At 37.8% G+C, this 27,404-nt stretch overlaps 1 protein-coding gene across 5 annotated transcripts in view; it reads right to left on the bottom strand.

Annotated features, from left to right (window-relative positions):
• Nucleotides 1-27,404, bottom strand: part of PLD1 (phospholipase D1) — a 185,413-nt gene that overhangs the window by 69,898 nt on the left and 88,111 nt on the right. For 3 of the 5 annotated variants that reach the window (XM_037137477.2, XM_037137473.2, XM_037137474.2), the window contains exons 10-16: nt 25,896-26,045; nt 25,151-25,234; nt 15,077-15,158; nt 8,054-8,164; nt 6,051-6,251; nt 4,877-5,087; nt 4,183-4,296 (exon numbers count right to left, since the gene is read on the bottom strand). In XM_037137477.2, the coding sequence (XP_036993372.2) occupies nt 4,183-4,296; nt 4,877-5,087; nt 6,051-6,251; nt 8,054-8,164; nt 15,077-15,158; nt 25,151-25,234; nt 25,896-26,045 (953 nt within the window). The remainder of the gene's footprint in view (nt 1-4,182; nt 4,297-4,876; nt 5,088-6,050; nt 6,252-8,053; nt 8,165-15,076; nt 15,159-25,150; nt 25,235-25,895; nt 26,046-27,404) is intronic. The other 2 variants (XM_037137478.2, XM_037137476.2) reach the window with 1 other exon arrangement.

Genomic DNA, 27,404 nt, shown 5'->3' with positions numbered 1-27,404 from the left:
ATTTTTAAGATCTTTTGGTTTTTGAAATTTTTTGGATTTTGAAAGTGTGGATAAGGGTTTTACATTTGTAGAGAAGTCTTCTAACAATTTTTATCTGTAAGGGCTTCTCCCCCTGATGAATTACTCAGGCACTAGGTTAGTGAAATATTTAAAACTGAAGCTTACCTATTAGATAGTAAGCTCTTTAGCAGCAGAAAATACATCTCATACATCTGTATCACTGCATCCCTGAGAGCAGAATCTGGAACACCCCTCTATTCATTATCCCCTAGGATTAGATATCTGAGTTTGAAATGTGGACGCAAAAGCAGCCACACATCAACTGTGACAAGCTCAGGGGAGGACTGCTTGGTGGCCTTACAAACTCAGAGATCGAGAGTGACCACACAGCATAGCACCTTTTAACTAGAAGTGAGTCATGCCACGTCCTAGGCCTGTATCTTCTTTGACAAAGGCCAAGCTTTACCTTAACTGTGTCTGTCTATGTCTTTTTGCATCTGCAATAACATACCATTGGAATGTCAGAGGAATCCGCTTTTTTTTACAGACCCCTCAGGGCACAATGTCCCCACCACAGCAGGAGACCACACACCATCTCTACAGGCTGTAACAGATCATTGTTAACTACCCCATACTCACCCATGAAAACGGAGGATCTGTTACTTCATTTCACTATTCATCCAATCCCAGAGATTTCCCCACTTTGCTTTCTTTCACTTCCCTAATCTGTCATGGATGAATTGTATATAACTCTCTTTCTGCCCCCTCTCTTGCTTGTAATGTATAAAATACACTGTGAAACTGCCATTCTCTGGAATGTTTCCTCAATCCATTGAGATTTTACTTCCTGGGAATTGTTGTCAGTTTGGCTCAGATAAACTCATAAAAATTTTCTACAGGCTTGGATGTTTCTCGTGTTGACAGAAACACCTGTCTCAATTTAATAGCAGAAAATGATTTTCCCTCTCAGCCATCTACTTAATCCTGCTTAAAAGAAAAAGCAGCAACAGTCACTGCATGTAAGAGTGAAATTCAATCCTTTGTAAATAACAAAGTGTCCATTGAAACGATGTCAATTGGAAATTCTCTCTTACAATATAATTTTGAAAGAAAAAAGTCTTGAAGATGGCTGAGTGATTTTTAATTAAAATATATACACAAATCAACCATCGTCACCACACACATTTAAGATCAACCGACTGTAGTGCAGTTTTTCTACCTAAAAGCTCACGGCCATCTTGCAGGCATACTCCATGCACCTCCCGTAGTGTTGGCTGGGAGCCCAGTTCATCACGGCCTTGTGCATTCAAGCGAAACTGATGCTGCAGGAAGCTGCCGTGGTCCAGAGTCTCAGGAAGCAAGTCATCACCTCAGCAAAACTCAGTTTCTAATTCTTAATGAAGAGTTACTCTATGCTTAATTTGGGTTTCAAGACCTATAAAACTGTGTAGGTTTAAATCATTATATGACTTAAATGTAGAGCTATGCTCTTTAAACTCCCTTTATTATTAACAGTAAAAACACTTCTCTTTTTCAGTGAGAATTCACATGGAACTCCAATACACAGAACAATACAAGCAGGATTGTTCTGGTTGAATCAGGCACCAACAGAGGTCCACCTGCTCGGTGTCCTGGGAACCCTTGAGAAACACCAGGGGCCAAGGAAGAGGCTTTGCAAAGCACTCAACTATCCTTTGGCTTCCTTTTCACATAAATCAGTTTTTTTTTATATTAAAAAATTAAATTTGTAATTTAGTGTAGTTAATGGAAAGAGTCCTCCCCATCCCTCACATCCCCCACGCCGCGCATCAGCACGTGCTGTAAGCTCCACCTCAAGACGTGTGCACTGCCTGCCGGTCACTACGTGCCACCCCTCACAGAGTAAAAGCCAAAGTCCTCCCAAGGGCTGCAAGACCCTGCACGTTCCCCCCACCCCTCGCTGATGCTGCACCCACCGCTCTCCCCCAGCTCACTCCTGGAACACGCTGATCCCATCCCCCCCACTGCCCTTAGTCTTGCTGTTCCTCCCAGCTGGGGCCCCTCCCCCAGGACCTTCTCTCATCCTCATTCTTCTCTTGCTTTTGATCTCTGTGGAAAACTCGCCTCATTAGAGAAGCACTTTCTGACCACTGGATATCAAATAGTAACTCCTCCCCGCGGTCCATCCCCTTCTTCCCTGTTCTCTTGTTCTCCATAATTCTTACCACCTGATATATTGTGTTTAATGAGCTATTTATATATACAATTCCCATCCTTAACCTCCAACTAGTTAACTGAATTCCATCTGTTTTGTTCGTGAGATCCCTAGTACCTGGAACAATGATTGGTATTTATAGGAGCTAAGTACTTATTTAATGAAACAAATGAATCATATTCCTTTATTTTTATATCCCCACTCACAGTTTTGAATGAGAGCACCATTCCCTCAAGGGGTGAAACACTCAGGATGTCCTTCGCCATTCCCGGACTCTTGGATATTTAGGACGTTTACTTTCTCTTCCTTCATAAAACAATGCTGCCCTGGACGGTATCCCACTTATCAGGGAGGACAGTTCCCTTAGCACCTGGAAACCACCCAGAGGGGTGTCCTCCGATCACAGGGTATCGGCTTGCTCAGCCCGCCATGGGCCAGAATTACATGAGGTTCTCAGCACATGGCTTGTTTCTGCTTTTCCACTCACCCCATCCTGCTGTCAGCAACACAGCCACTGAGGTGCGACTCAGGCCCCTGGACTCATGGTTCCCCAGCCACAGTGCTCCATCTTGTTTTTAACTTTAGTCCTAATGCAGCAAAGCCACACATGGAATTGCAAAGCACTATCTGGACTGGTTTCCAACTCTTGACCTTCAATATCTGTCCCTGCAGTGGCCCCTGACTTGGCTTTTTGGATTTCCCAGAGGCCCCCCGCCTCTCCCCCACCTCAGGGCTTTGAAGCTCCATCAAGCACAAGAATTACTCAGCGTCATCCATGAGCCCACGTATGCATCAAGTACTAGCTTTGTGCTAAATAAATGAAATGTCTCTGCACATACAGCTTTCTCCATTTTAAATGTATATCAATGTTATGATTTACAACATCAAGTTTATTTAACGATGATATTGGAGCTTTCGTTCACTATATATAATCAGTTTTAAAAACATAGGGTCCCCAGACTATTAGATTCTGCCACCACAAGTGACTCCCGTCCGGCCACGTCAGCTGGGCTCTGGCTGCCTTCTCCCGAACAGCACCCTAGAACCAAAAGTCACGGCACACCCTGCGCCTCTGCTTGACCACGACTCTGAACCACGGGCTCTGGGAAGCTGATGCACAGCAGCTCCACAGTGCAAGTCCCTTACCACCTCTGAAACGAGGCACCTCATCTGCGAAGAGGAGGTAACTCTATTACTACCAAGCACCCCAAGTGCTCCAGGCAATGACCTGCACAGAGTCTGCACACTGTAAATACTGGCTTGTGATTTAATGATAGTTGTTATTTATTACTATGACTACTTGTCCCTGTATCTGAGCCACTGCCAACTCTCTTCATTCCCACCACCATAAATTAGCCTGATTCATTTAGTCCACAAGTATGTGGTTCTTCTTACAAAATTCACCTTTAGAGCACGATGCCTCCTCCATTCAATGACCATCAAGATCTGGAACTGAATAAAGGTCCAACTCCTTTATTTATGATGGCGAGTCCAAAGGTGACAGCTGCATATTTTCCTAGTCTTATATCACAGACTGCATCTCAACTGAACAATGTATTTTCTAACACTTAGAAGTACTTGGTGCTTTGCCATTCCAGCACCTTGCTCACCTCTTCCCCTTCACCTGCAATGGCTTCCTGTCCTCACCTATGCAATTGCATTACTTCCAAACCTAAATTCAGCATCCCTTCATCAAGAACACCTTTCTGGATCATCACAGAGAAGTTCTCCCACTTTCCACATTACTTCTAAAACGTCCCTGAACTGCAGGTGCATGCGCTGTACCAGTGTTAGGTTATGTTTTATCTTAGTGCTGGGGTATAGGTTCTTGGGGAATAGGAGCCTTGGGTACTTGCCCATGCCTTGCTCTCAATATACATGGCATGAAAACAGTAAGGAACAGAAAGACAATCCAGAAACACACTCACTCTGCTCATGCAGCACAAGCTGAAGCCTAAGCAGGTTTCACTGCTTTGCACATCACTTACCCATGTCAGGTCTAGTGAGCCCTTGCTCAGAACCGTTAGAAGAGCGAAAGAGTTTCAAGTGGGGCTTTAAACCATGGATTAAATTCTGACGACTTCTACAGTGATTACAATAACCTGGAGAAAGTTGAGAGTTCTTTTTTTTACAAAGATATAAATATATACTAGGTTTTCTAAACTGGAAAGCAGTTTTGATCATTCTTAAAACTAGGCAAGGCTATAAAATCAGTCACAAGTTCAGGGCAACAAAAAATTGTGGGGCTTTAAGATAGATTTAAAAGGAATAGTATATTAATAAGATGTAGAAAATCTGATATTTGAGGATAAACACTTGATGCTTTTCAGTATGGGAAGAGAAAATTTATTCTCTAAAAAAATTTATAAAGTACCCTTAATACTTTTCTTTTTCCTTTATAACTTGGCATTATTTTATAAATGCTGAGTCATTCTGCTACCATCAGAGGTATGAATTATGGTTGTTATGACAACCTGTGTGAATAAAACAATAAATCTGTTCTAAAATGAGGCCAGCAAAGCCATGAGATGTCGTGATGTTGAGTCTGATGATCCAGTGACCTTTCAGCACGATCAATTTACTCCATTACAGACAGACGGGCTCTAACACCAGGTCTACAGTGTCTGGCTACGGAGGAACAGAGCATGGTCAAGACCAGCTCTAGCAGAGATGATGACTTACTGGAGGCGCTGTCAATGCTGCTGATGCTGTCCGCATTGTGCAGGTGCTGCCTGTGGAGCTGCCTGTAGAGGCTGAATTTGGAGAACTTTTTCGGTTTTCCTATGCCTTTCAGTTTTGAATCCATATCATCAACACTCTTCAGGATGGGCACATTTTTAGAATTGTTTTTATCTTTGAGGCTTAAGGATTCCATAGACCCTGTTGTTTCAGCCTGAGAAAATTATTAAGACACTGCATCAGATACACTGCATCGTGGCCCTTTAATTCCAATCAGGTGAGGTGTAAAGTTGACCCGTGGCGGCAGCTTCTACCAGACACAGGGATGTGTGAGGTCGGCCACAGCGCAGTGGAGACCCTTGTGAACTGTTTAAATACTACCAAAGGTATTCCGGGTGTTCTGTTGTACTTCCTCCTTCAGGAGAAATTCTTGAAATTTCATTCCAAGTTATCGCAAATACGATCACATAAGTTATATTCACTGTTGAGTTACTGAACTTCTTCTTCCGCTAAACATTAAGTAAGCAATGCTTTTCCTATCAATTATTCTCCCTGTCACAATGACTAAATTTCTATCCCCCACCCCAAATCACCAACATATCCAGCAGTAAAACAGGATGGAGCTCATCAAATTTTTAAATAAGTGTACTCATATTTTGGCAACCGCTTGAGTTGAAATCATAAATATATAGATATATTTTGGCAGCCCTTGGCTTGAAGGTAGTTTGAGAAGTTATCAACCTCCTGCTTTCAAACAGAATTATCTGCCCTATTTTTGTATGCCTTTGAGTAGGAAGATTCCCAAAACCCTGGCTGTTACCTGTATTAAGGCAGCTTATTTAACTTAAAGCTCAACTGCCACACATTTTTGTTTATAAACTTTTTTCCAACTAGCAAATAAATCTTTAATTTAAATGGGTAAAAAAACGAGCCGACTATGAGATAGCAAATGCTCCATCGAATCTGTTTTCTTTTCTTACAGAAGAAAGAGGCGATGATGCAGAGCTACCGACCTGCCAGGTGGTATGTGAAACCAGGTCTGTCCACATCTGACTCGACGTTCTTTCCTCCCCCAGGGCTGCACCGCCGCTCACCCGGTCAGTCGGCCCGTCACGCTCCAATATGTTTAACAAACTGTGCCCCCAGGATGCTGTTCTGCACAGGTGAAATCACTTACCGTGAGGGCAGCCAGACACGGCCCCGTGGTGACACGCTTCACGCTGCCCACATCTGTGAGTCTGTGCTCGTTGTCATCCCACCTGCCATAGGCCAGGTCGATCCCACCCACAAAGGCCACCGACTGGTCAATGATGACAAGTTTCTCATGATGAGCCCACAGGTACACGCTGGACGACACATGGTCTGGGTGCCTCATCACCTTGACAGGAAAAAACACATAGGGAAGGTTTGTTGTAATAAACTAGGTCTGTTTTCTCCCTGTAATAGCATTTTCTGCCATTCAAATACCAAAATGGACTCTGCATACAACCCAGGGGATCCCCAAACTTCTAATTTTACTCTCAGTATCTAACAGAGGGAGACTCCTAATTAATTTTTAAAACTCTCCACCCTCACCCACACTACATTTGGGGCAGCTGCCATTTAGCTTGAAGTTTGGTCACATATTTCAATAAAAGTCAGCTCAATGAAATAGCTGATTCCCTTTTCCCCCTAAAAGGATTATATCTGGCACTATTAAAAAACACTCTAAGATTTTAACTAACATCCATCTCTGGCAAAATTTTTTAACTATATTCACCTTTTGGCAGCCATTGAGTTGAAATAGTAAGAACAGATATAGATATTTTGGCAGCTCTCAATTTGAGAGTTACTTTGACGCTTCCTGCCTTGAATGATCGCAGACTGACCTACCCTACCTCTGTATGTCCTTAAGTAGAAACTTTTTCAAAAGTTTGCAGACTGATGTTTAATTATAGTAAAATACACATAACATGAAATTTTCCACAGTAACTGTTTTTAAGTGTATAGTTCAGTGGCATTAAGTTCATTCGCACTGTGCAGTGACCACCACCACCCATCTCCACAGCCCTTCATTCTGCAAAGCCGCGCCTCTGCACCCCCTAAACATTAGCTCTCCACGCCCTCTCCCCTCACCTACCCTGGCACCTACCCTTCCACTTCCTGTGTCTATGAATTTGATGACTATAAGCATCACATAAATGGGATCATACAATATTTGTCTTTTTGTTACTAGCTTATTTCACTTAGAATAATGTCTTCCCGGTTCATCCATGTTTTAGCATACATCTTCCTAAGACTGAATAATATTCTATTCTTTATACATATTGACACATTACTGGGAGGAGGATATTAGCGTCCAACTATTACTGTAGAACTAGTCTATTTCACCCTTTAATTTTTGTCAGTGTTTGCTGTATTTATTTTAGTAGTCATTATTAGTATAGAAATGCTTATAATTGTTATATCTTCTTTCTACTCTGAACCTTTGATTAATATAAATGTCCTTCTTTGTCTAGTATTACTTTTTTTAATTAAAAATCTGTTTTGTCTTATATTAGTATTGCTACTCCTGCCTTCTTTTGTTTACTATTTACATGGAATATCTCTTTTATTCAGCCAGGTGACATATATAATTTTCATATACTTTAAGCCTGCTGGAGATTTATTGATTCACTTTCTAGATATATCTCAATGACTAGCTAATATTTATTCATAGGCTCTAGGTCCTTGTTAAAAACAGCAAACAGCTTTTTGCATATTGCTTCTCGTGCTTATTCACTTCATTAGTCTTTCATACGAGGTGCTATGAGGAAAAGCACAGCATGCCCTGGAGAAGCTCTCCTAGTTGCCACTGGCAGGCAAGGGGTGCCACACACAGGTCACATCTAGAAGGTTCCAGGCTCATCTTAATGAGGAGAGTGGAAGCATGACAAGCCTCAAATATTAAAACACCCTCAGAAGTGTGCTTTTGACTAAATAGCAAGGCTAAAAGAAGTGGAAATATCAACTCTGCTGGCTCTGTCAACAGAAGTATAAAAAAGTATAGCATTTTCTTCTAATTCTGAGAAGGACACAATGCTCTTGATTCCAAATATACATTAGGTATTCTACACATTACCACTGCTCAGAGCAAACTATACCTGGGAAACTAAAGAATAATAAATAAGAAACGTTGTTCAACAAGATGAACCCAAATACCTTTATGTTGGGGTGTAGGCGCATTAAAGTCCTCTTGGTGTATTCACTGTTGATTCCAAGTGCAAGTTCCACCTCTTTGTAGAGCATTATGAAAATCCTCACCCCCTCTTGCTGTCACGAGAGAAAACACAGGGAGAAATGAGAATTTCTGCAGGTAGGTTATGGTTTTCTTTTTCTTCTTCCTTTCTGTACATTGTACTTTCTAAAAGTTCTTATATAAGCAAGCATAATAAAATATTCACTAAACACAATACAAGGAGGTGAAATATAAATGTATATATATTAAGACACAAATCTCAAAAATGAAATTTATCTGCTTTCCATTCCTACAACTTGACATGCAAAGACAGTGTCAATATTTGATGAATTACAGCCACAAGGTTGAAATTATAACCACAACTGCTAAGAGTGTCTGATAGTCTTATGCCCATAAACACTTTCAAACACTTGTCATTGAGAAAGTTTTGACTGGATTCATGTCACAAATTTAGTGTTTTTTGTTTGTATTTATTATACTTCAATTATTGAAGTGATTAAAAAACTCTGATGTAGTAAGTTAAAATAAATATCCTTTAATGTTCTTGAGGAATGTTCCATAAAACTTCTTTTTTTAAAAAAAAGTATTTAAATGAAAAAAGCATTTCTAAATCTTCAGAAGATAAATATGTTGGTTCATACTCTTAACCCATAATCGAATCACTAATATCTATTTTATCAGTAAAATGACTTCAGGAGTCAGCCTCTCTAATATTCCAAAATTGTTGAGTTTTAGCAGCCTTGCACAAATTAACACTGATTCATCCTGAGCATTATCCGAGTATACCGAATTTGCAGGTTCGATCCCCAGTTAGGGCACATATACGAATCAACCAATGAATGCACAAATAAGTAGAACAACAAAAATCAGTGTTTCTCTCTCTCTCTCCCCCTCTTTCTCTCAATTCAATTTAAAACAAAACAAAACACTTATCCACCCTTAGATCTTGGACCTAAAAGGAAATAGATAAGACCATTGTGAGGGTCAAATCAAAAACGTCTAGTAAATTTTATAATTCTACATAAATAACATTTATTATTAATATTAACCATAAAAAAGACAATGTTCAATAGCTGGTAGTAAGAGTACTAGAATTTTCTTATCTAGTTCTGGGTGGTGACAAGGTTTTATAGTCTGTGCTAGATTGTCCCATCCCGAATATCCCTCCCCTTCTCCACGCCCATTCGGATGGTTCCCCACCACCCTACTCTCGTCTTATTTACCCCACTTCTTGTATTACATTTTAGGTTTGCACCCTCAGTATTGCTGTGCAGTTTGCAGCATTTGAACTCACATGTTCCATACCCAGCAGCTCTGAAAGCGATCTGAAACATACTGTATATGTATTGCCTAATGTGTCTACCTACACTTAGACATTTAATATCCTAGAGATTAAAGGGAAAACATTTTCCATAATACTTTCTAAAGTATTGGAGATGTAGGCATATCTAATAAATTACAGTGACAAAGAATTATTTAAATTTTTATGAATAATTCATGACAATTAGACATTGTTCATAATCAAAGTTTGCGTAACAAATCTTTAATGGGTTGAAAACATCTAATTTTTCACCTAGAAATGGGAAATAACATAAGAGTTAATATTTTAGGTTGCAAAATATAAAAATTTAGAGTAAACCAAACACATATACAATTCCCCAATATTGCTCTGCCTGTACTAAGAAGCATTATTTTGGCCCATAAAGCCTTATAATAACACATCACTTCAAAATACTAACACTCTGTATTTCTTGATATTAGTAATATCTAAGAAGAGTATACTTTTTTGAAGGGACACGCTGGATTTACGTTCTGGGCTGTGTTAAGAAAATGTCAGTACTAGAAGGCCTACTCTTGCACTGAAAAAAAAGTAGGATAAGAAATACACACACACACATACTTATTCTATTTCTCTGCGCAACAGTTGACTTTTGGAACTTGCTTGTTATTTATCATAATGATATAATAAATATATAATTTATTTATATATTTATAAGTAAATGTTATTGAAGTGATTAAAAACTCTATAAACTCAATATTTACTATATAATTGAGTAAAAAGACAAGGAAGTGAAAGTGTAGACAAGAATTGAACAGATTAACGTCTAATCATCTGGTCAGTGAGTACTCTTCAATAAACCACTGATTGAGGGTTCTAAATGAAAGGTAGAACATTATTTTATTTTTCTCCTATTTTTTCAGATTCACTTTTTTATTTGAATATTTAGCATTCAGCACTGAATAACGGTCACCAGCAAAGAGCCTCCCACTGAAAGATATAATGTAAAGTTCAAAACCAGAAATTTCAACCCAAATTATAGTATATTACAGCTGAAATCTTTTGTCACAGTTCATTTGTTTTAAATGGATGAAATTCTACTTCTTAGGTGTATGAGATTATTACTCACTCATAAGGGAAGCAGATGCAATTTAGAAACTGGCCTGAATCTTACAATTTTCCATTTACCTGCATAGCTCATGGATTTTTGAAATAGTAGAGACGTTAATGCTAATGGTTATATCACTGCCCTCTGTTATGTCTGACATTTTCTTCTGTGCTGTGTCTTTAACCATTGAAATAAGCTAACTCTAAAGGAAATAGGGTAGAAACTCAGTCTTTTTAGCATAAATACAAATGACTAACAAGGAAGTAATTAAATATAAAAAGTTCATTTTTACACAGTCCAGTTTACAATTATTTACTCACAACCATATCCAAACTGGTGGTATCACTTATCTCTAAGGTTAATTAGTGACAAGACTTCTGTGATAATGAGGCAATAAACTCCTCTCTTTCAGTCAAGGTATTGCAATACTATCATAAACTCTAAACTATACAGGGCAAAGGAAAAATCATTCCTTGGAAACAAAGATATTTCCTGGGTCATAATAGTGAAGACTTATACAATTGTGGGAAATAGTCATGCAAAATGAAAGCCAAATGGGAAAGAAATGAGAGGACTAATATTGATTCTGTAATTTAAAAAATATACTTTTGAAATAGCCAATATTTTACCAATGCCCTTCAGTTACTCTGGGAGAAATTAATTTTGCTTCGTGAGTTAGGGGAGAAAAATATTATTACAGGAAGTAGAAAGATGAATGGCCTGGATTTGACTATGCAATGCACCTTTCATTTCTCTACTGAACTCAACTAAACTGAAGTTTCCGCAGAATAAACTTCATCAGACCTGAGTTTTCAAAGATGAAGGTTCTATCCTCTTTTATAATTTGCTTTTCATCAAGTAGAACAGACACAATACTATAAACAGTAGGACTTTTTAACAGTTTTACATATACATCAGACATGTGAAGACAAAATAAATATAAAATTTTTCATAGTTAAAATTAAGAGACTTTGTTTCTGAGCCAGCTTTTTTTTTCCTTATTGTTCAAAGTCCTGTGGTCAAAATATTTTCTAGTTACAGCCAGCTCTGTCCACTGCTCAAAGAGCTGAACTTACACATCCACGGGATAATCACTAATTTTACCGCTTGTCAAGGACTTGCCCAGGGGTGCAAAATTTCGGGAAAAGTACAGAATGAAAAAGAACCATATCCTCCCCATTGAAATGCAGGCAGCATCGGGATGTAAAAGGACAAATGCTTCTGAACTTTTTCTAAACCAGTTTTGTCTACAGGACAGTCCTTGGGTTTGAACGTCTCCTCTACCCTTCCCTGCAGTGCCCTTCTAGGCCACCACTTTGATCAAATTCCCTTTGGTTTTTATGGGCAGAGATGTGATTATTCATCTCATTTGACTGACCTGGACACCCTTCTCTCCCACTGCTCATGAATGCCACTCTAGAACGTGTCTTGTGGTCCAGGGCAGTAAGAAAGTAACCTGATGACTGAAAGGCTCCAGGGGCCTACACTTTCTGTAAATCTCCAGGTTGCTCGACTTGAAGATTCCTTTCGGTGCAAGTCTCATCAGGAGTATCAAGTGTCCCTAAGGCTGAAGTATACTCTCACCTCTCAGTACAGTGAATGCCGAACCGTGGGAAACTCTGGGATGCTGGTTTGAATTGTCAGCACTCTGCCTCTCAAGGCTGGCTTACAACATTTTAAATAATAACAGGGCATATCAGAAGACCAAAGAGACAGGAAAATATCAACTTGGTTATTATAGAGAAACAAAACATTATATTTTTGCCCCAAGAAACAGCTGTTATAAGAGATGTTTGCCTGCATGCTAACTATGAGGCAGAAATGCTAAATTCCTTCCCCCAAATCTGCACGATCAGATAGAGGAAAAAAATCATTTATTTTGATCAACCTTGTGGACCTCCAGGACTCTTTAATGCAAGAATAAACGCTGTCATCAACACACTACTTTGTGCAGTGGGTGGTTTTCAGAAACAAAATTGTTTATGTGAAGCAGTGTTCATGAGCATATGAAATGTCAGTTTGGAATGATCGGACTGTTAAAAATTTATGACTAAAATAATTTGTTGTAGCTAGATTAAAGAAGAGAAATTCTGCTAAATGTACCACTGAGGAATTAATATTTAATAGTATTACTATTTCCTTTGGAAATTAAAAAAATCATTATCCACCATTTAAAAATTACAAGTTTCAGAGGCTGATAAAATTAAAATGAAGACCCTTATCAAGCAATAATAGTTACTGAGTCCTGGTGTTCTCCTGGAACCTCATTAGGACAGTACGAGTGATAGAAAAGGTGCCTGGATAGGCACACGGAGCGGGGCGAACAACACACACTGGCCAACATAAGGGGGAGGGCTAGGTGTGCAGGAGGATCCTCCTGAGTCCTGTTCCAGCACTGACTGGCTTTCTGCGGTTTACTTACGCTCTGCACGCATCTCACACTCAAGTGACCTAAAATTTAGCTCTCTGACCTGAGTCCTTCCCACTTCCTCCTCCTACTAGATTCACTCTCCCACACACAATTCTGATCAGATCACCCTCCATCCATCACGCCGCCTGCCCCAGTAGATTCCCACTGTATTCCATAAAGCGTAAACCACTGGCCAGGGTCAACCCTCCACATCCCAGCTGCAGCCTGCCCTCCCAGCCTTATCTGTCTTCCCACCTATGCTAATGCTCCAGCGTAATCGACCTCGTCACCTTACAAAGCCTTCTGAATTCCTGCTTCCAGAATGTCTCCTCAGCACATTTCCTACATCCGAAAACAACTTCTTCTTAAGTTTTTTGCTCATCCTAAACGCCCTAAAATCCCTCATGTTGTGAGGGGTTCTCCGCCAGGTCTGCCCAATGCTGTCCCTCCTGCCTTTGAATCTAGGCTCTCTCTGTACCCAATTGACTCCTGTATAGATTTTTAAGCTCCCTCAGGTCAAGGATCATGTTTCTTATTTATGTACATGTCCATTTGATTAGCCAAGTGCTCTGCACATACTAGGCATTCAGCAAACACATGTTGATTGAAACCTAAAACAGTAGAGTGTTAGATAAGTACTATAAGGAGAGGATTTACCAGTATGACTGACTAATGGAGAAAGTTCTATATAAGTATAGAAATAAGTTTGATAATCCTAGGACTGAGCCCAGAACTCGGCAGCCTTCCACCGGGACCCTACCTTTGGCAAGCCTTCCACGGGCAGAGATGGAATCCTATTCACACACATGGGCTTCCCTAGAAATTAGTACGGTACCTGGCTCAGAAGAGACACTCAGTAACTGTATGCTGAATTATTTAATAAATATGCAAATAATGCTTGTCATAACTGGAATTCCCAATTGTGTGAAGACACTTCTGTTGAGATAATGAATTAGACTAGCCATGAAAATGATGCTATGTGGCAAGACACATGTCTGAAATAAAGATTGTCAACTTTGGCTTTCAGTATTAGCCTAGGGTCTGATTATATTATGGATAGCTGCAAAAGTCCTCAAGTGAAAACATGGAGAAAAAATATTGAAAGAAGAGGAAAAGTTGAGTGTGGAAAGAGGTAGGGAAACAAAAAGGATGAGGAAAAATGAGTGAGCGAAGGCTGTGACAAATAGAAAACTGCTACCCCTGATTACTCAGGATCTTTAAAAAAAAGATTAAGAGTTTCAAATAATAGTAAAAAAAGCTAGCATTCCCCAATTTGAACATGATTATTAATAAATCCAGATCTATTCTAATTCAACTTAATTTAACTTGATTGATAGCCAACTACATCCAAAATTTTCATTAGAAATATGAATGTGAAGTAGTCTTTGGTGATCCTATGTCAATTCAGCTATTTACTTTTTATAGCAAAAACAGCACACCCAGTGCTCACCCAGAATCCACAGGGTCAACTGCACAGGAAATGAGTGCACCTTATTACCAGGATCTGCCCCCAAAACTGAGCTAAAACAACATCAATTCTTAATGTCCCTCTTTGATATTCTTCAACATCAGCTTGGCCTCATCTGACTGAAACCTCAGACGACTTTGTCTTTTGCTCAAATAACAGAATAATAAATAAAATGCAATGCAATATTTCATTTATTTTTAAATAATGAAATTTTATTACAAATGTTTGCCTATAAAATTAACTGCCCATAAATAATTAAAAAACAAAAAATAAAACTGCTAATAAAATCCATGTTGTGAATTAGGCTAATATTATGCACTTAAGAGTAATGGAGGGGGGGGAATCAGAACTAAATAAACTTGAAAAGAGTAAGTATTCTACTTTTTTGTCAAACTCTAAAGAAAAAAGTTTTAAGTATTTATGAAGGACTTTAAAAAAGAAAGGGCATTTCAGAGGCAATAAATATTTAAGAAATCCCTTCAGCATTTGTTTGGGAAGTACATACTGCTTTTCACCCAAATAGGTGTAGCTAAGTGGGCTGAGGGCAGGCCTATAAACCAAAGGATTGACGGTTCAATTCCCAGTTAGGGCACATGCCTGGGTTGCAGGCCAGGTCCACAGTTGGGGTTGCAAAGAGGCAACCACACATTGATGTTTCTCTCCCTTTCTCCTTCCCTTCCCCTCTCTCTAAAAATAAATATATATTTTTAAAAGTACATACTGCTTTTCGTTTAAGAATGCAGTCCAACCTCCAGCGATTTCCTTCAACCACTGGGCGTTTCAGGAAGATTTCTGGACTCAACCTGAAATCACAAAATTTAAGTAACTAAAACAATAAATAAAGTTCTGAGCGTGTCATAGAAGCAAAGACAATTTTAGCCCAAATCATCTCTCACTGTGGCAGGTCATCCATACAAGTCCATGTAGAAGTTCATATGGGAACAAGAGCCTTTATCCATACAAAAAGTCAATCTAGATTTCCCTATATATCTGACTCACACATACACACACAGACACATATGCAGCCACCATTGGTTGCCCAGCCGGCAGCCATTCTCCCTCTTCTTCATCCTTGCCCCCACTATCTCGTATAAACATTCTACATACCTGCTCCCCCTGGCTCCCATGCAGCTAGGGCACAATGTGACACAATCTGGACAATGAGACATATGAGGTGGTACATGTGGGGTTAATGGGAAAGTCTTCCCCTTTTAATGCGAGAGAGACACACACATTCACTCAAAACAGGAAAAGAGGCTTTAGGATGGATGTCGTTTGGGGCTATGATGCTGTGGCAGGGGTGGCCATATTGAAATTCTAAGGGGAAGACCAGCCCTGTGAAATCACTAGACCACTCCGCCAACCTTAAGATTGCCTGACTTTGGAGTTCTCACTAAGTGAGACAAATAAATTCTCATTATTTAAGCCACCTTTAGATAAGCTTTCTATTAATCCAAGCCAATAGTGTTCTAATTGATAAACATAAATGCTGACTTCCTATACCAAGGAGCAGTGTCCTGGAAACCTGGGTCTTTCTGACAGGAAAGAGAAGGCAGGTTCGCTGATAAAATGTTTCCAACATGATAACCAATCCCTTTTTAGTAATGCCACATGACAGTAGGGTCACTTTTTCTTCTTGGATTGAGTTCTAAAGTCAGTGTCTGAGTTAAATCTATATACACAAGGCCTGTAGATATTAAGGTCATAGTAAATGGACAATAAAAGAATATTATAAATAATTTTATATAAATAAATATGATAATTTAAATAAATAATCATTTCCATATAAAAGAGTTATCAAAGTGGAAAGTAAAAGAAATTAAGGCTCTAACCTTATAGCTAATAAAAAATTTAGTTCATAATTTAAAACTTTCCCACAAAAAATCTACAGACCTCAACAACTTTACAGAAACAGTCTATAAAATATGGAAGGAAAAATAATATCAATCCTACCCAAACTCATTCAGGAAACAAACAAGGGGAACATTTACTAACTAACATGATGAGGCCAGCATTATTTCAATATCAAAACAAACAAAGACAATTCAAGAAAATAAAAAAATTAAGATCTATATCCTTATGATCATAGAGGTAAAAATCTTTAACAAAACTCCACAGTTCAGAAAAAGGACAGTAGATCATGAGAAAGTGGGGTTGCCCTAAGAAAGCAAGGTTTGGATAAAAGCTGAAAATCAACCAATGCAATTCATCACATTAACAGAAAAAAAGATTATTTTAATAAATGCAGATATAGTCTTGACAAATTTTACTACCCATTCACAATAAAACTCTTCATAAAATATAAGTAGAAAAAATTTCCTCAAAGTAATAAAAGGTGCCTATAAAAACTCTACCTAAAGTATATTAATAAAAGACTTAAGTGCTTTTGTCCTAAGGCTAAGAACAAGGTGAAGATGTCCATTCTTATCACTACTCTTCAACATTTTACTGATGATCCTAGCCAATGCAATAAGGCAGTAAAATAAAATAAAAGCATATAGATGAGAAAGGAAAAAGTAAAATTGTCATTATTCACATATCACATGATCATCTATGAAGAAAATCTTAAAGTATCTATTTCTATATATCTATATCTATATATATTTTGAAAGCTGCCAGCACTAACAGGTAAATTAAGCAAGATTGCAGCATGTAAGCTCAATATTAAAAAATCAATTGTATTTCTATATGCCAGAACTGAACAATTGAAACATAAATTTTTAAAAATACTATTTGCAATAACAGCAGTGAGAAATTTAACACAGTGTATGAAAGACATGTATATAGAAGTATAAAACACTGCTGAGAAAAGTTAAATAAGATCTAAACAGAGAGCTATACAGTACTCATGAACTAGAAGGCACACTATTGAGGAAGAACAGTATTTGACATACCACGTAACCAGTGGTGATTTTTACCTTCCTTTTTTTTTCTCTTCTGATTCCTTGGCCTGGAGGAAGAATCTGGAAAAGGTAGAGAACTCCAGGAGAAGTCCTCTAGCTCAGGCTTGAGGAGAAAAAGTGGGATATTCTGGCAGTGACAGGGGTGGCAGCAAGGGGCTCAAAGACTCCAAAAACTCAGAGGGAGTGAAACTTTCCTCCCCAATGGGAAAAGCTATGTTTCCAAGAGGACAATATAAATATCCATTGCTTGACTCTGAACCCCAGTGTCATGGCAGAAAGCGTGTGGCAGAGCAAGGTAAACAAAGCCCCGCCTTTCTAGCCAGTGGACTAAAAAGGGAAGCCGCAGGGAATCCAAAAATAGTGGGGGAATTATGGAGAGAGAGGTGCTCAGAAAGCAGCCCTATAAATTTTTTTATGACTTGTAGCTTACTCCCATGTTGTGTGTGCATGAATTTGATCCATATTAAATACAGAGTGGGGCAAAAGTAGGTTTATAGTTTGAGTCTGAAAAACATAGAGTTTGTTCTTGTATTACTATTTGTTCATTATTGCATGTTTTCCATACTAACAACTGTAAACCTAATTTTGTTACACCCTGTCATTTGCTGGAGTTTGAGAACTGAAATAAGAAATAGACTACTGCCCAAACTGGACACTAGATGGAGCACATAGGGAGACAAAAGCTGAACAATACCTCAAAGGCTCTGAAAACAAATCTGACATTAAAAACACACAGGTGTTTTAGCCATCTGTATGTCCTCTTTGGAGAAGTGTCTATTCATGTCTTTTGCTTATTTTTAAATTAGATTGTTTGTTTTTTTAGTGTTGAATTGTATAAGTTCTTTATATATTTTGGATATTAACCTTTTATCCGATGTATCATTGGCAAATACATCCTCCCATTCAATGGGTGTCTTTTATTTTGTTGATGGTTTCCTTTGTTGTGCAAACATGTTGTGTTGTGCAAATGGGATGTAGTCCCATTTGTTTATTTTTCCTTGTGTTTCACTTGACTGAGGAGATATATAAGAAAAAAATATTGCTATGAAAAATGTCTGAGACTTTACTGCCTATGTGTTACTCTAGAACTTTTATGATTTTGAGTCTTACATTTAAGTCTTTAATTTATTTTGAGTTTACTCCCATGTATGGTGTAAGAAGTAGGAGTATATACTGTGTTTGTTTGCTTTTTGCATGTATTTGTCTAATTTTCCCAACACCATTTATTGAATAGACTATTTTACCTCATTATATGTTCTTGCCTCCTTTGTAGAATATTAATTAACCATAAAGGCATGGGTTTATTTTGGGGCTCTCTACTCTGTTCTATTGACCTATGTGTCTGTTTTATGCCAGTACCATGCCATTTTGATTACTATGGCCTTGTAGTATAGTTTGACATCAGGTAGTGTGATTCCTCCAACTTTGTTGTTCTTTCTCAAGATGCCTGTGGTTATTCAGGGTCCTTTTGATTCCATATAAATTTTTGAAATATTAGTTCTAATTCTGTGAAATATGCTATTGGTATCTTGATAGAAATTGCGTTGAATCCATTGATTGCTTTGGGTACTATGGATGTTTCAATGATGTTAATTCTTCCTATTAATGAACACAGTATATACTCCTACTTATTTGTATCTTCTTCAATTTCTTCCTTCAGTGTTTTATAATTTTCTGACTATAGGTCTTTTACCACCTATGTTAAATTTATTACAAGGTATTTTTTGATGCAATTATAAATGGGATTGCTCTCTTAGTTTCCTTTTCAGATAGTTTATTACAGTGTATAAAAATGCAACTGATTCCTAGGTATTTAATTCCTGTCACTTTAATGAAGTCATTGATCAGTTTTTCATAGTTCTTTGATAGAATTTTTAGGGATCTCTATATACAGTAGCATGTCATCTGCAAATAATGACAGTTTTACTTCTTCCTTTCCAATTGGGATGCCTTTTATTTCTTCTTATCGCATTGCTGTGGCTAGGACTTCCAGTATTATGTTGAATGAGAGTAGTGAAAGTGGACAACCCTGTCTTATTCCTGATCTTAAAAAAATCACTTCTAGATTTTGCCTGTTGATTATGATGTTGGCTATGCGTTTGTCATATATGGCCTTTATTATGCTGAGGTATGTTCCCTCTGTTCCCACTTTTATGTTCCCATTTATGTTAAAAACTCCCACTTTTCTGAAAGTTTTTAACATAAATGGTGCTAGATTTTATCAAATGCTTTTTCTGCATCTATTGATACAACTGTGTGATTTTTTATCCTTTGTGTTGTTTTTGTGGTGTATCATATTTATAAATTTACTGATATCATACCAACCTCACATCCCAGGGTTAAAGCCCACTTGATCATGGTGTATGATCTTTTCAATGTATACATATTACTGGATCTGGTTTCCTAGTATTCTGTTGAGTATTTTAGCATCTATGTTCATCAGGGATATTGGGCTATAATTTTCTATCCTTGTAGTGTCTTTACCTGGTTTTAGAATTAGGATAATGCTGGCCTTATAAAATGAGCTTAGGAGACTTCCTTCCCCTTGAATTTTTGGAAATAGTTTGAGGATAGGTGTTAGTTCCCCTTTGAATGTTTGGTAAAACTCATCTGTGCACCATTCAGGGTAGGACTTTTGTTCGTTGGGAGTTTTTTGATTACTCCTTCAGTTTCATTAGTTGTAATAAGTCTATTCAGATTTTCTGAATCTGAAGGATCAGAATTCTGATCCTTCCTGATTCAGTTTTGGAAGATATCTATTTATCTAGAAATTTATCTATTTCATCCAGATTGTCTAATTTGTTGGCATATCATTGTTTGAACTTTTTCTTACAATCTCTTGTATTCTGTGGAATAAGTTGATACTTCTAACTTTCATTTCTGGTTTCATTTATTCAGGTTTTCTCTCTTTTTCTCTTGATGGGTCTGGTTAAAGGTTTGTCAGTCTTATTTATCTTTTCAGAAAAGCAACTCTTAGCTTTATTGATCTTCTGTATTGTTTTTATACACTTCATTTTGTTTATTTCTCCTCTGATCTTTACTATTTTCTTTCTGCTACTCACCTTGGGCTTTATTGTTCTTTTTCTAGTTCTTTTATGGGTACAGTTAGATTGTTTATTTGAGACTTTTCTTGTTTCTGGCAGTAGTCCTGTAAGGCTATAAATTTTCCTTTTAGGACTGCTTTCACTATGTCCCACAGATTTTGGGTCATTGTGTTTACTTTCTTTTGTCTCAAGGGAACTTTTGGTTTTTTCCTTGATCTCACTGCTAACCCATTTATTGTTTAGTAACATGTTATTTAGCCTCTATGTCTTTGTTTGTTTTTCAGTTTTTTTTCTTGTAATTGATTTGTAATTTCATAACATTATGTTCAAAAGAGATGCTTGATATGATTTCAATTTTCTTAAATTTATTGAGACTTGTTTTGTGTCCTAACATGTGGTCTATCTTAGAAAATATTCTATATGCACTTGAAAAGACTGTATATTCCGCTGCTTTGGGGTAAAATGCTCTGAAGACATCAATTAAATCCATCTGATCGAGTCTGTCATTTAAGGCTGCTGTTTCCTTGCTGATTTTTCTGTCTGGAAGGTCTATCCATTGATGTCAACAGTGTGTTAAAATGCCCTACCAAGACTGTGTTGCTGATGTTACTCTCTCTTTACGTCCATCAAGATTTGCTTTATATAAATATTGCCTTCAGTGAGGATTACAATAATAATAATCACAATACCTAATATTATTATTATTTAAAAAAAGAAGTTCAGTGAAACCCGAAAGAGGATAAACTCAAACGTTATAATCAAACTGCTAAAAACTAAAAACAGAGAAATAACTTCAAAAATAATAATAAGATAATCCAGTAAAAAGAGGAGAAAAATATTTAAACATGTTTCTAAAAAAGTGAAACAAATGTCCAAAAGTCACAGGAAAATATGTTTAACATGAGATGTTGCAAATGCAAATTAAAACTATAATGAGATGTGACTACATACCCTTTGGGATGACTAACATTAAAAAAAAAGACAGACAATAACAAGTGCTAGAAGTGATGAAGGAATTGGAACTCTCTGCATTACTGGTGGGACTCTAAATTGGTACAACCATTTTGAAAAACATACCAACCGTTTTTTTTTAAAGTTTACCATACACTTTAGCTCTTAATAGTAACATAATATAGTCACTTAAATCTACTTTTTAAGAAGGGTTTGCAAACTATGCTCCGTTAACTAAATATGGCCTGTAGCCTATTTGGCTCATGAGCTAAGACTGGCTGTTACATTTTAAAGGGCTATAACACACACACACACACAAAGAAGAATATGCATCAGAGACTGTATGTGACATGAGAAGCCTAAAATCTACTAGTCAGAATCACCATCATCAAGAGAAAAGCTGAGCTTAACCACGCTCTTTGGATCTGTCCTAAGTTACAGCAATTTGGTGATGGAGCTGGAAGCCACATCTTGGTCTCCTGCCTCATTATACAACTTACTCCAGTGACCACCGGATAGTTAGTTCACAGGTAACTTCTAACAGCACCAAGCACAGGAAAAACATAAAATACGTGTTCTTCTGGTGGTTCCAGATAAACAAGAATGTTCACTCATATTTATATAAAAACTTCATCCTTTGGTACCTTAAACATCTAGCTAGATTTTACTATTAGCCTGAATTTTCAGATAGTCTAGATTGTTTAAGAAATTGCCCTAGCTGGTGTGACACAATGGATCGAGTGCCAACCTGCAAACCAAAGGGTCACCAGTTCGATTCCCAGTCAGGGTGCATGCCTGGGTTGCAGGCCAGGTCCCCGGTGCCAAGACACGTTGAGAGGCAACCACACATTGTTATTTCTGTCCCTCTCTTTTTCCTTTTTTCCCCTCTTTCTAAAAATTAATAAATAAGATATTTAACAAAATCATTCTCTCTTCTACCTTAACAGCCTTACCTTAAAATTTACCTCTTCAAAAACTTTTGCCTCACTAAATCTACCCAAATCTGATTACCACTTTATCGAGCACCTTAAAACACTTTCAGCCTTCGCTTCAACAATCACGGCTAACAGAAACCTCGGCCACCAGACATCACAGCCAGCTCCTCCAAAAGCCACTCTGAAATACGTGGCTCTGAAGCAGACACACCTGGATCCAATGGGCGGGGTGACTGGGCAGCTTCCTAATCTGCCTCATTGACTCTCACTTTTCTCCTCTATATCACAGTCCCGATATCTAGTGAGAATTCAACACACAGTAGCTGTTATTATTAACGACCCTCAACTGTGCCTTAGAAACTACCCACAGACAGGCTAACGTGCCTTGCACCACGTGAGTAAGTCAGGCCCCCACGGCGGTCTCTACAGAGACCCTTACCATTTTGTCCCTGTGCCACCACGATGGCTTACTGAACAGTCTCCATAACCACCGGTCAAGTCATCTTCTGTACTATTGCCAGCGTGGTCCTTTTTAGCAAACCGATTTGATTAAAACTCCCATGCTTAAACAAATAAAACAAACAAACTCGCCCTGGCTAGGTAGCTCAGTTGGTTAGACCATCAACCTGATACTCCAGGTTGCAAGTTCGATTCCAGGTCAGGGCAAATACAAGGAAAAAGCAATGAACACACTGATAAGTACAACAACAGCCTGATGTTTCTCTTTCTCTGTCCCCCCCTTCCCCTCTCCCTCTCTAAAAAAATAAAAAACAAACTCCTAGATACAGACAACACAACAGAATGCAGTATGATGGTCGCTGTCCCTCCACGCCTTCTACTGTGTTGCTCCTCATCACTGAGTCTCCCCCGATCCATCACTTTATGCGTGGCTTCCTGACTCTGTGTTGTTCCAGAGCAGGAGCTGCTTCCCACTCATCTCTATATGCACATGGCCTGTTACAGAATGTGGGCTCACTAAATAGCCCTGGAGTAAATGAGTGAATAAATGAACAAATGAATGGATAGGTGGTAAAATTAATGAGCAGAGGAACCAAGTGCTTCTAGGTCCCAGGTTGTTTCTCATTTCACCATATCTGCCTTTGCTTGCATAATAATTGTTTCAGAAATATATTAATACCATTTTCACTTAAGTATATGATGTCTCTTGAATTAGAGGTTTCTACAGGGCATATGTATTCTCTATGCTTACCACTCTCTCAGATATAGACATAACAGGGTTGGATTAAGTTTCTGAATGCTCCCTTTTGCAATACTTGCATGACAAGAATTTTCTTCACTTGTTACGAGGGAAGTTACTGCAAAGGTTTTATTTCAAAGGGAGTGTTGTAATAAGATGTTATCTTAGAGCAGTTATGAGAAAGAAATAACCTCCTGATTCATTTTTTCCTCACAGTAGAAGAAAAAATATTCAGGTTCCATCTCTTTAGATGTTTAAACCTGGGTCTGCATTTTTTTAGTGTGTGCCTAACCTTCAGAAGAGATATTATTTTCTTGCATAAAACATGAAAACATGGGCTCAATGTAAAAGCTATATTCAGTCTCTCTCATGTTTTCATCAAACTGTCAGAAATATTTTTTCAAGGAATATAGTATGACATTAAACTAGAATGTATTCTCATAAGCATTTAGAAAGTATTCAACAAAAGAAGTGGCTCCTAAATAGGAGACTTTTTTTATTTCTGGTAACTGACTAAAGAGAAAAAAATTGGCAAGAATATAAAGGCCAAGAGTAAGCTCCTCCATCAATATGAGAACAAACAGATTTGCGAATGTGCTAACCATCACATACTTCATCTAATCACTCTAGATCAGTGATTCTCAACCTAGAGAAACTTTAGCTCCCAGGTGACAGATGGCAACGTCTGAAGACATTTGGGTTATCACCACTGGAATCTTGCTGTTGGCATCTAGTGGGTAGAAGCCAGGCATACTGATGACACTAAATATCCCACAATGCATGGACCAACACTCCACAACTAAGAATTATCTGGCCCCAAATGGCAGTAGTGCCCAGGTTGGAAAAACATGCCCTAGAATTAGAGTTTCACATCACTGAGGGAAAAGGTGGAAAGAGATGAGTTAACAACTCTCCCTTCCCCACAAAATCTAGAATTAGGAGGAAATAAATTATGATCATATTTTCACAGTTCATGTATAAGGTAGCATTTGGAAGGAAACATGATGGGAAAATGGGGGTATTTCAAGCAACTTAGATTAGAAGAAAAATTCATTTTAAATATTTTCATTTCTAGGGTAGTCAATGTTGGCATCTGTAATCATTTTTAACTGTCTAGGCAGATGGGTAACTGGAGCTAAAGTCAAACTATAAAGCCTACACCAACTCCAGGGGTAAAATTTCCCAGTAGCTAAATGAGTTTTAGATACGAGACTTCCAATGTGTTTAATAAGCATCGCAACTCTCATGGATGTTCTTAAAGGGAATCAGAAAGTTGAAACTTGAACTATCTCCCAAAAAGTTGAACAGGCTAGTCATTAACAAGGACATTTTAACAGTAATGGGTAAATGGAATTATTTCCATTTCAAAGGGATAATTTGGAAGAATTATATTTACTGGACCTGATGACAAACATACCAAAATGAAGGGAAACTACCCGAGGAAGATTATTTTCCACTACCTCTACAACTATATTTGCATCGAAACGTAATCCTTATGAAAATGAATTCTGAGTGTCTGCTTCCAAACAGACAGACAAATACAAAATTATTCAGGTTAAATATTTTAAGGACATACTTGGATGCCAAGTATTTGAAAAGGCCTCTCACTGGAGGCCACTACAGTTTAATTGGTTGAGACTCTGGCCAAAGCATCTGCGATACTGCTGGTTTTTGTAATGTGTGATTCTGAAACAGCACGACAAACACTGTTGTGCATTCCTGAACACAGAGACCTCTAAACGCAACCCCCGGACCCATACTGACCACCAATCCGTGATAAAAATCTCTTCTTTCGCCTCTTCCATCGCATTGGCAACATCTTCAAAATATCCTTTGGCATTCACATACCTGAAAGACATGGGTTTTTTTGTTGTTTTTACAAAAATTTAAAAAAAAGACAAGGATGGCAGCCACTGCCAGGAGTTTCTACACAACCACCAGTTTATTTTTTGTGAATGGAAAACAAGGACTGAGAATACCATCTGCTGTACAGATATTAGAGTAAATAGAAATAGGCAACCTGCTTCTCTTCTGCTGAGAGAACAACACATTGATTGGTATTATTATCATATGGGGTCAAGGGAAGTCTCCCATCCCCTTGAAGTCTTCTAAGACTTAAAACAGAGTGGAAAAAATCAATAGAAAATCATGCTTAGCATGTTTTTCTACCGATTGCCAATCCATGGTTAGAAAAACATTCTTAGTGTGATTTTATTCAAAAGAAATATTTAGCGAGTAAATTCTTTTTCTTTAATTATGACTAATGACTTCAAGAAATATTTCATTTGCATAATCAAGAAAATGTATAAAATTAGTTTTTAAAATCAACTTCCAAAATCTATATCTAGCTCTCTAAATAAAGCTCATTGAAAAATTCATCGATAGGTAGTCCTATAAAGAAAGACCCTTGTTAAGGGTAATGCATTATATCTTCTCGCAGCTTTGAGAATTGAAAAGGTGAATCTGATGCTCTGACTACCCTGACAGTCTTAGAGCAAAAAGATCTTACCATTTGGCTAAAGTGTCTTCCTGGACAGCAGCATACGACCCAAATCGATGATCTTTGAGAAAGTTGGTTCCATGTTTCCGGACGAATTCCTCTATAGCGCCTGCCCACCACCGAGCATGTCTATAGCTGTTGCACTTTAAAATAAGTGTCCTTCAAAAAAAAAAGCAAAATCGGTCACCCTGTGACCGTATGGTCACCCTGTGTTTTGTCTCTTTAAACAAATTTAAGGATCAAGCGTGTCCTGTTTTGTTTTGGTACTGCAGACATAAACTGAAAATTGAAGCAAACAGCATCTTACATCAAAAAAGCAGACATCTAAAAAACTTTGGCCAGATTTTAGAATATAGTCAAAATAAAGTTTCAAGTTGCTTATTCACTCATGCAAACATGTGTAAGAGCACTTACTATTGGCCTGGGGCTGGGCTGGGCTGTAAGGAGAATGACCAAAGAGGTACAAGGTGAGCTCCTATGTCTCAGTGTTACTTAGTTGCTGGCTCCTATAGGGGTCATTTCCCTTTGTACTGCCTGATGTCTGTTTCCTCTGCTTCTGGAAACATCATGCTGATTGTACCTTAGGACAGTAATCCCTTCCCAACTCTGAGTCCATGAAACCCACACAAAATGGCATGTTCCAGGCCCCTGATCACAAAGACTGGTTCAGAGATCTGTCACAGGGATCCATGAGAACTGTAGCCTGATTTCTGCGGCCCTCCATGGAACAGAAATGCAGTGGCAGGAAGAAGGTTTAATGGCAGCATCTTTGCATTTCCAATAACCAACCCCGAACCTGGCAGAGGAGATAAGGAAGTTCCAAATCCTTCACGCACACATTCACACACATGCAAATGTGTATTGGCAAGGGTCTATCTTGCCAACAGATAACTCTGGCATAACTCTATGCCAGTCAGTGTGAGTAAAGACAGAAATGTATATAGTCAATATATTCATATACATGAGGCTGAACTTTATAAAACCAAATGTATATAGAAAAACATATATATATTATATGTCTACAATCTTCCAGGAAAATATATATCAACACACACTAATAAAATCTATCGTACATGTACATTTGAGTATCCTTTCAAGGTATCTTTCTTAAAATCTGTGTGTAAGCAGAATTTTTATAAATCAAATCACTTTTTAAGTGTTTTGTTAAATATATCAGTTCATAAAGTAAAATTTTATTTTTTTTTAAATGTGAACTACCATTCCTTAATTTTTCTGTTTGGAAAAATGTTATTGAGTGGTCAACTTTGTTAAAACGGACATGTATCAACACACAGGATAGTTTATTCTGATGGCTGCACATAAGATGTTATTCTTAAAAATTTATTACAAGGAAAAAGTAGTTGTATTACTTTTGATTGAGGATAAGTTCTAAATAAAAATTTTCAAACATTTATAGTATTTTATATCCTTTGTTTAAGGTTGGGAGAAAACGTTTCTTGAAGAGATTTTGGTAAAATTATTTTTTACCAAAGACAATATTCACTATTTCAAAAATAT

This window comes from Artibeus jamaicensis, unplaced genomic scaffold (genome assembly GCF_021234435.1).
Source record: "Artibeus jamaicensis isolate MK-2021 breed Jamaican fruit bat unplaced genomic scaffold, CSHL_Jam_final scaffold_474, whole genome shotgun sequence".
NCBI classification, from domain to species: Eukaryota; Metazoa; Chordata; class Mammalia; order Chiroptera; family Phyllostomidae; genus Artibeus; species Artibeus jamaicensis.
The sequence above is the reverse complement of the archived record's forward strand: the minus strand, read 5'-3'. Positions and strand labels throughout refer to the sequence as shown.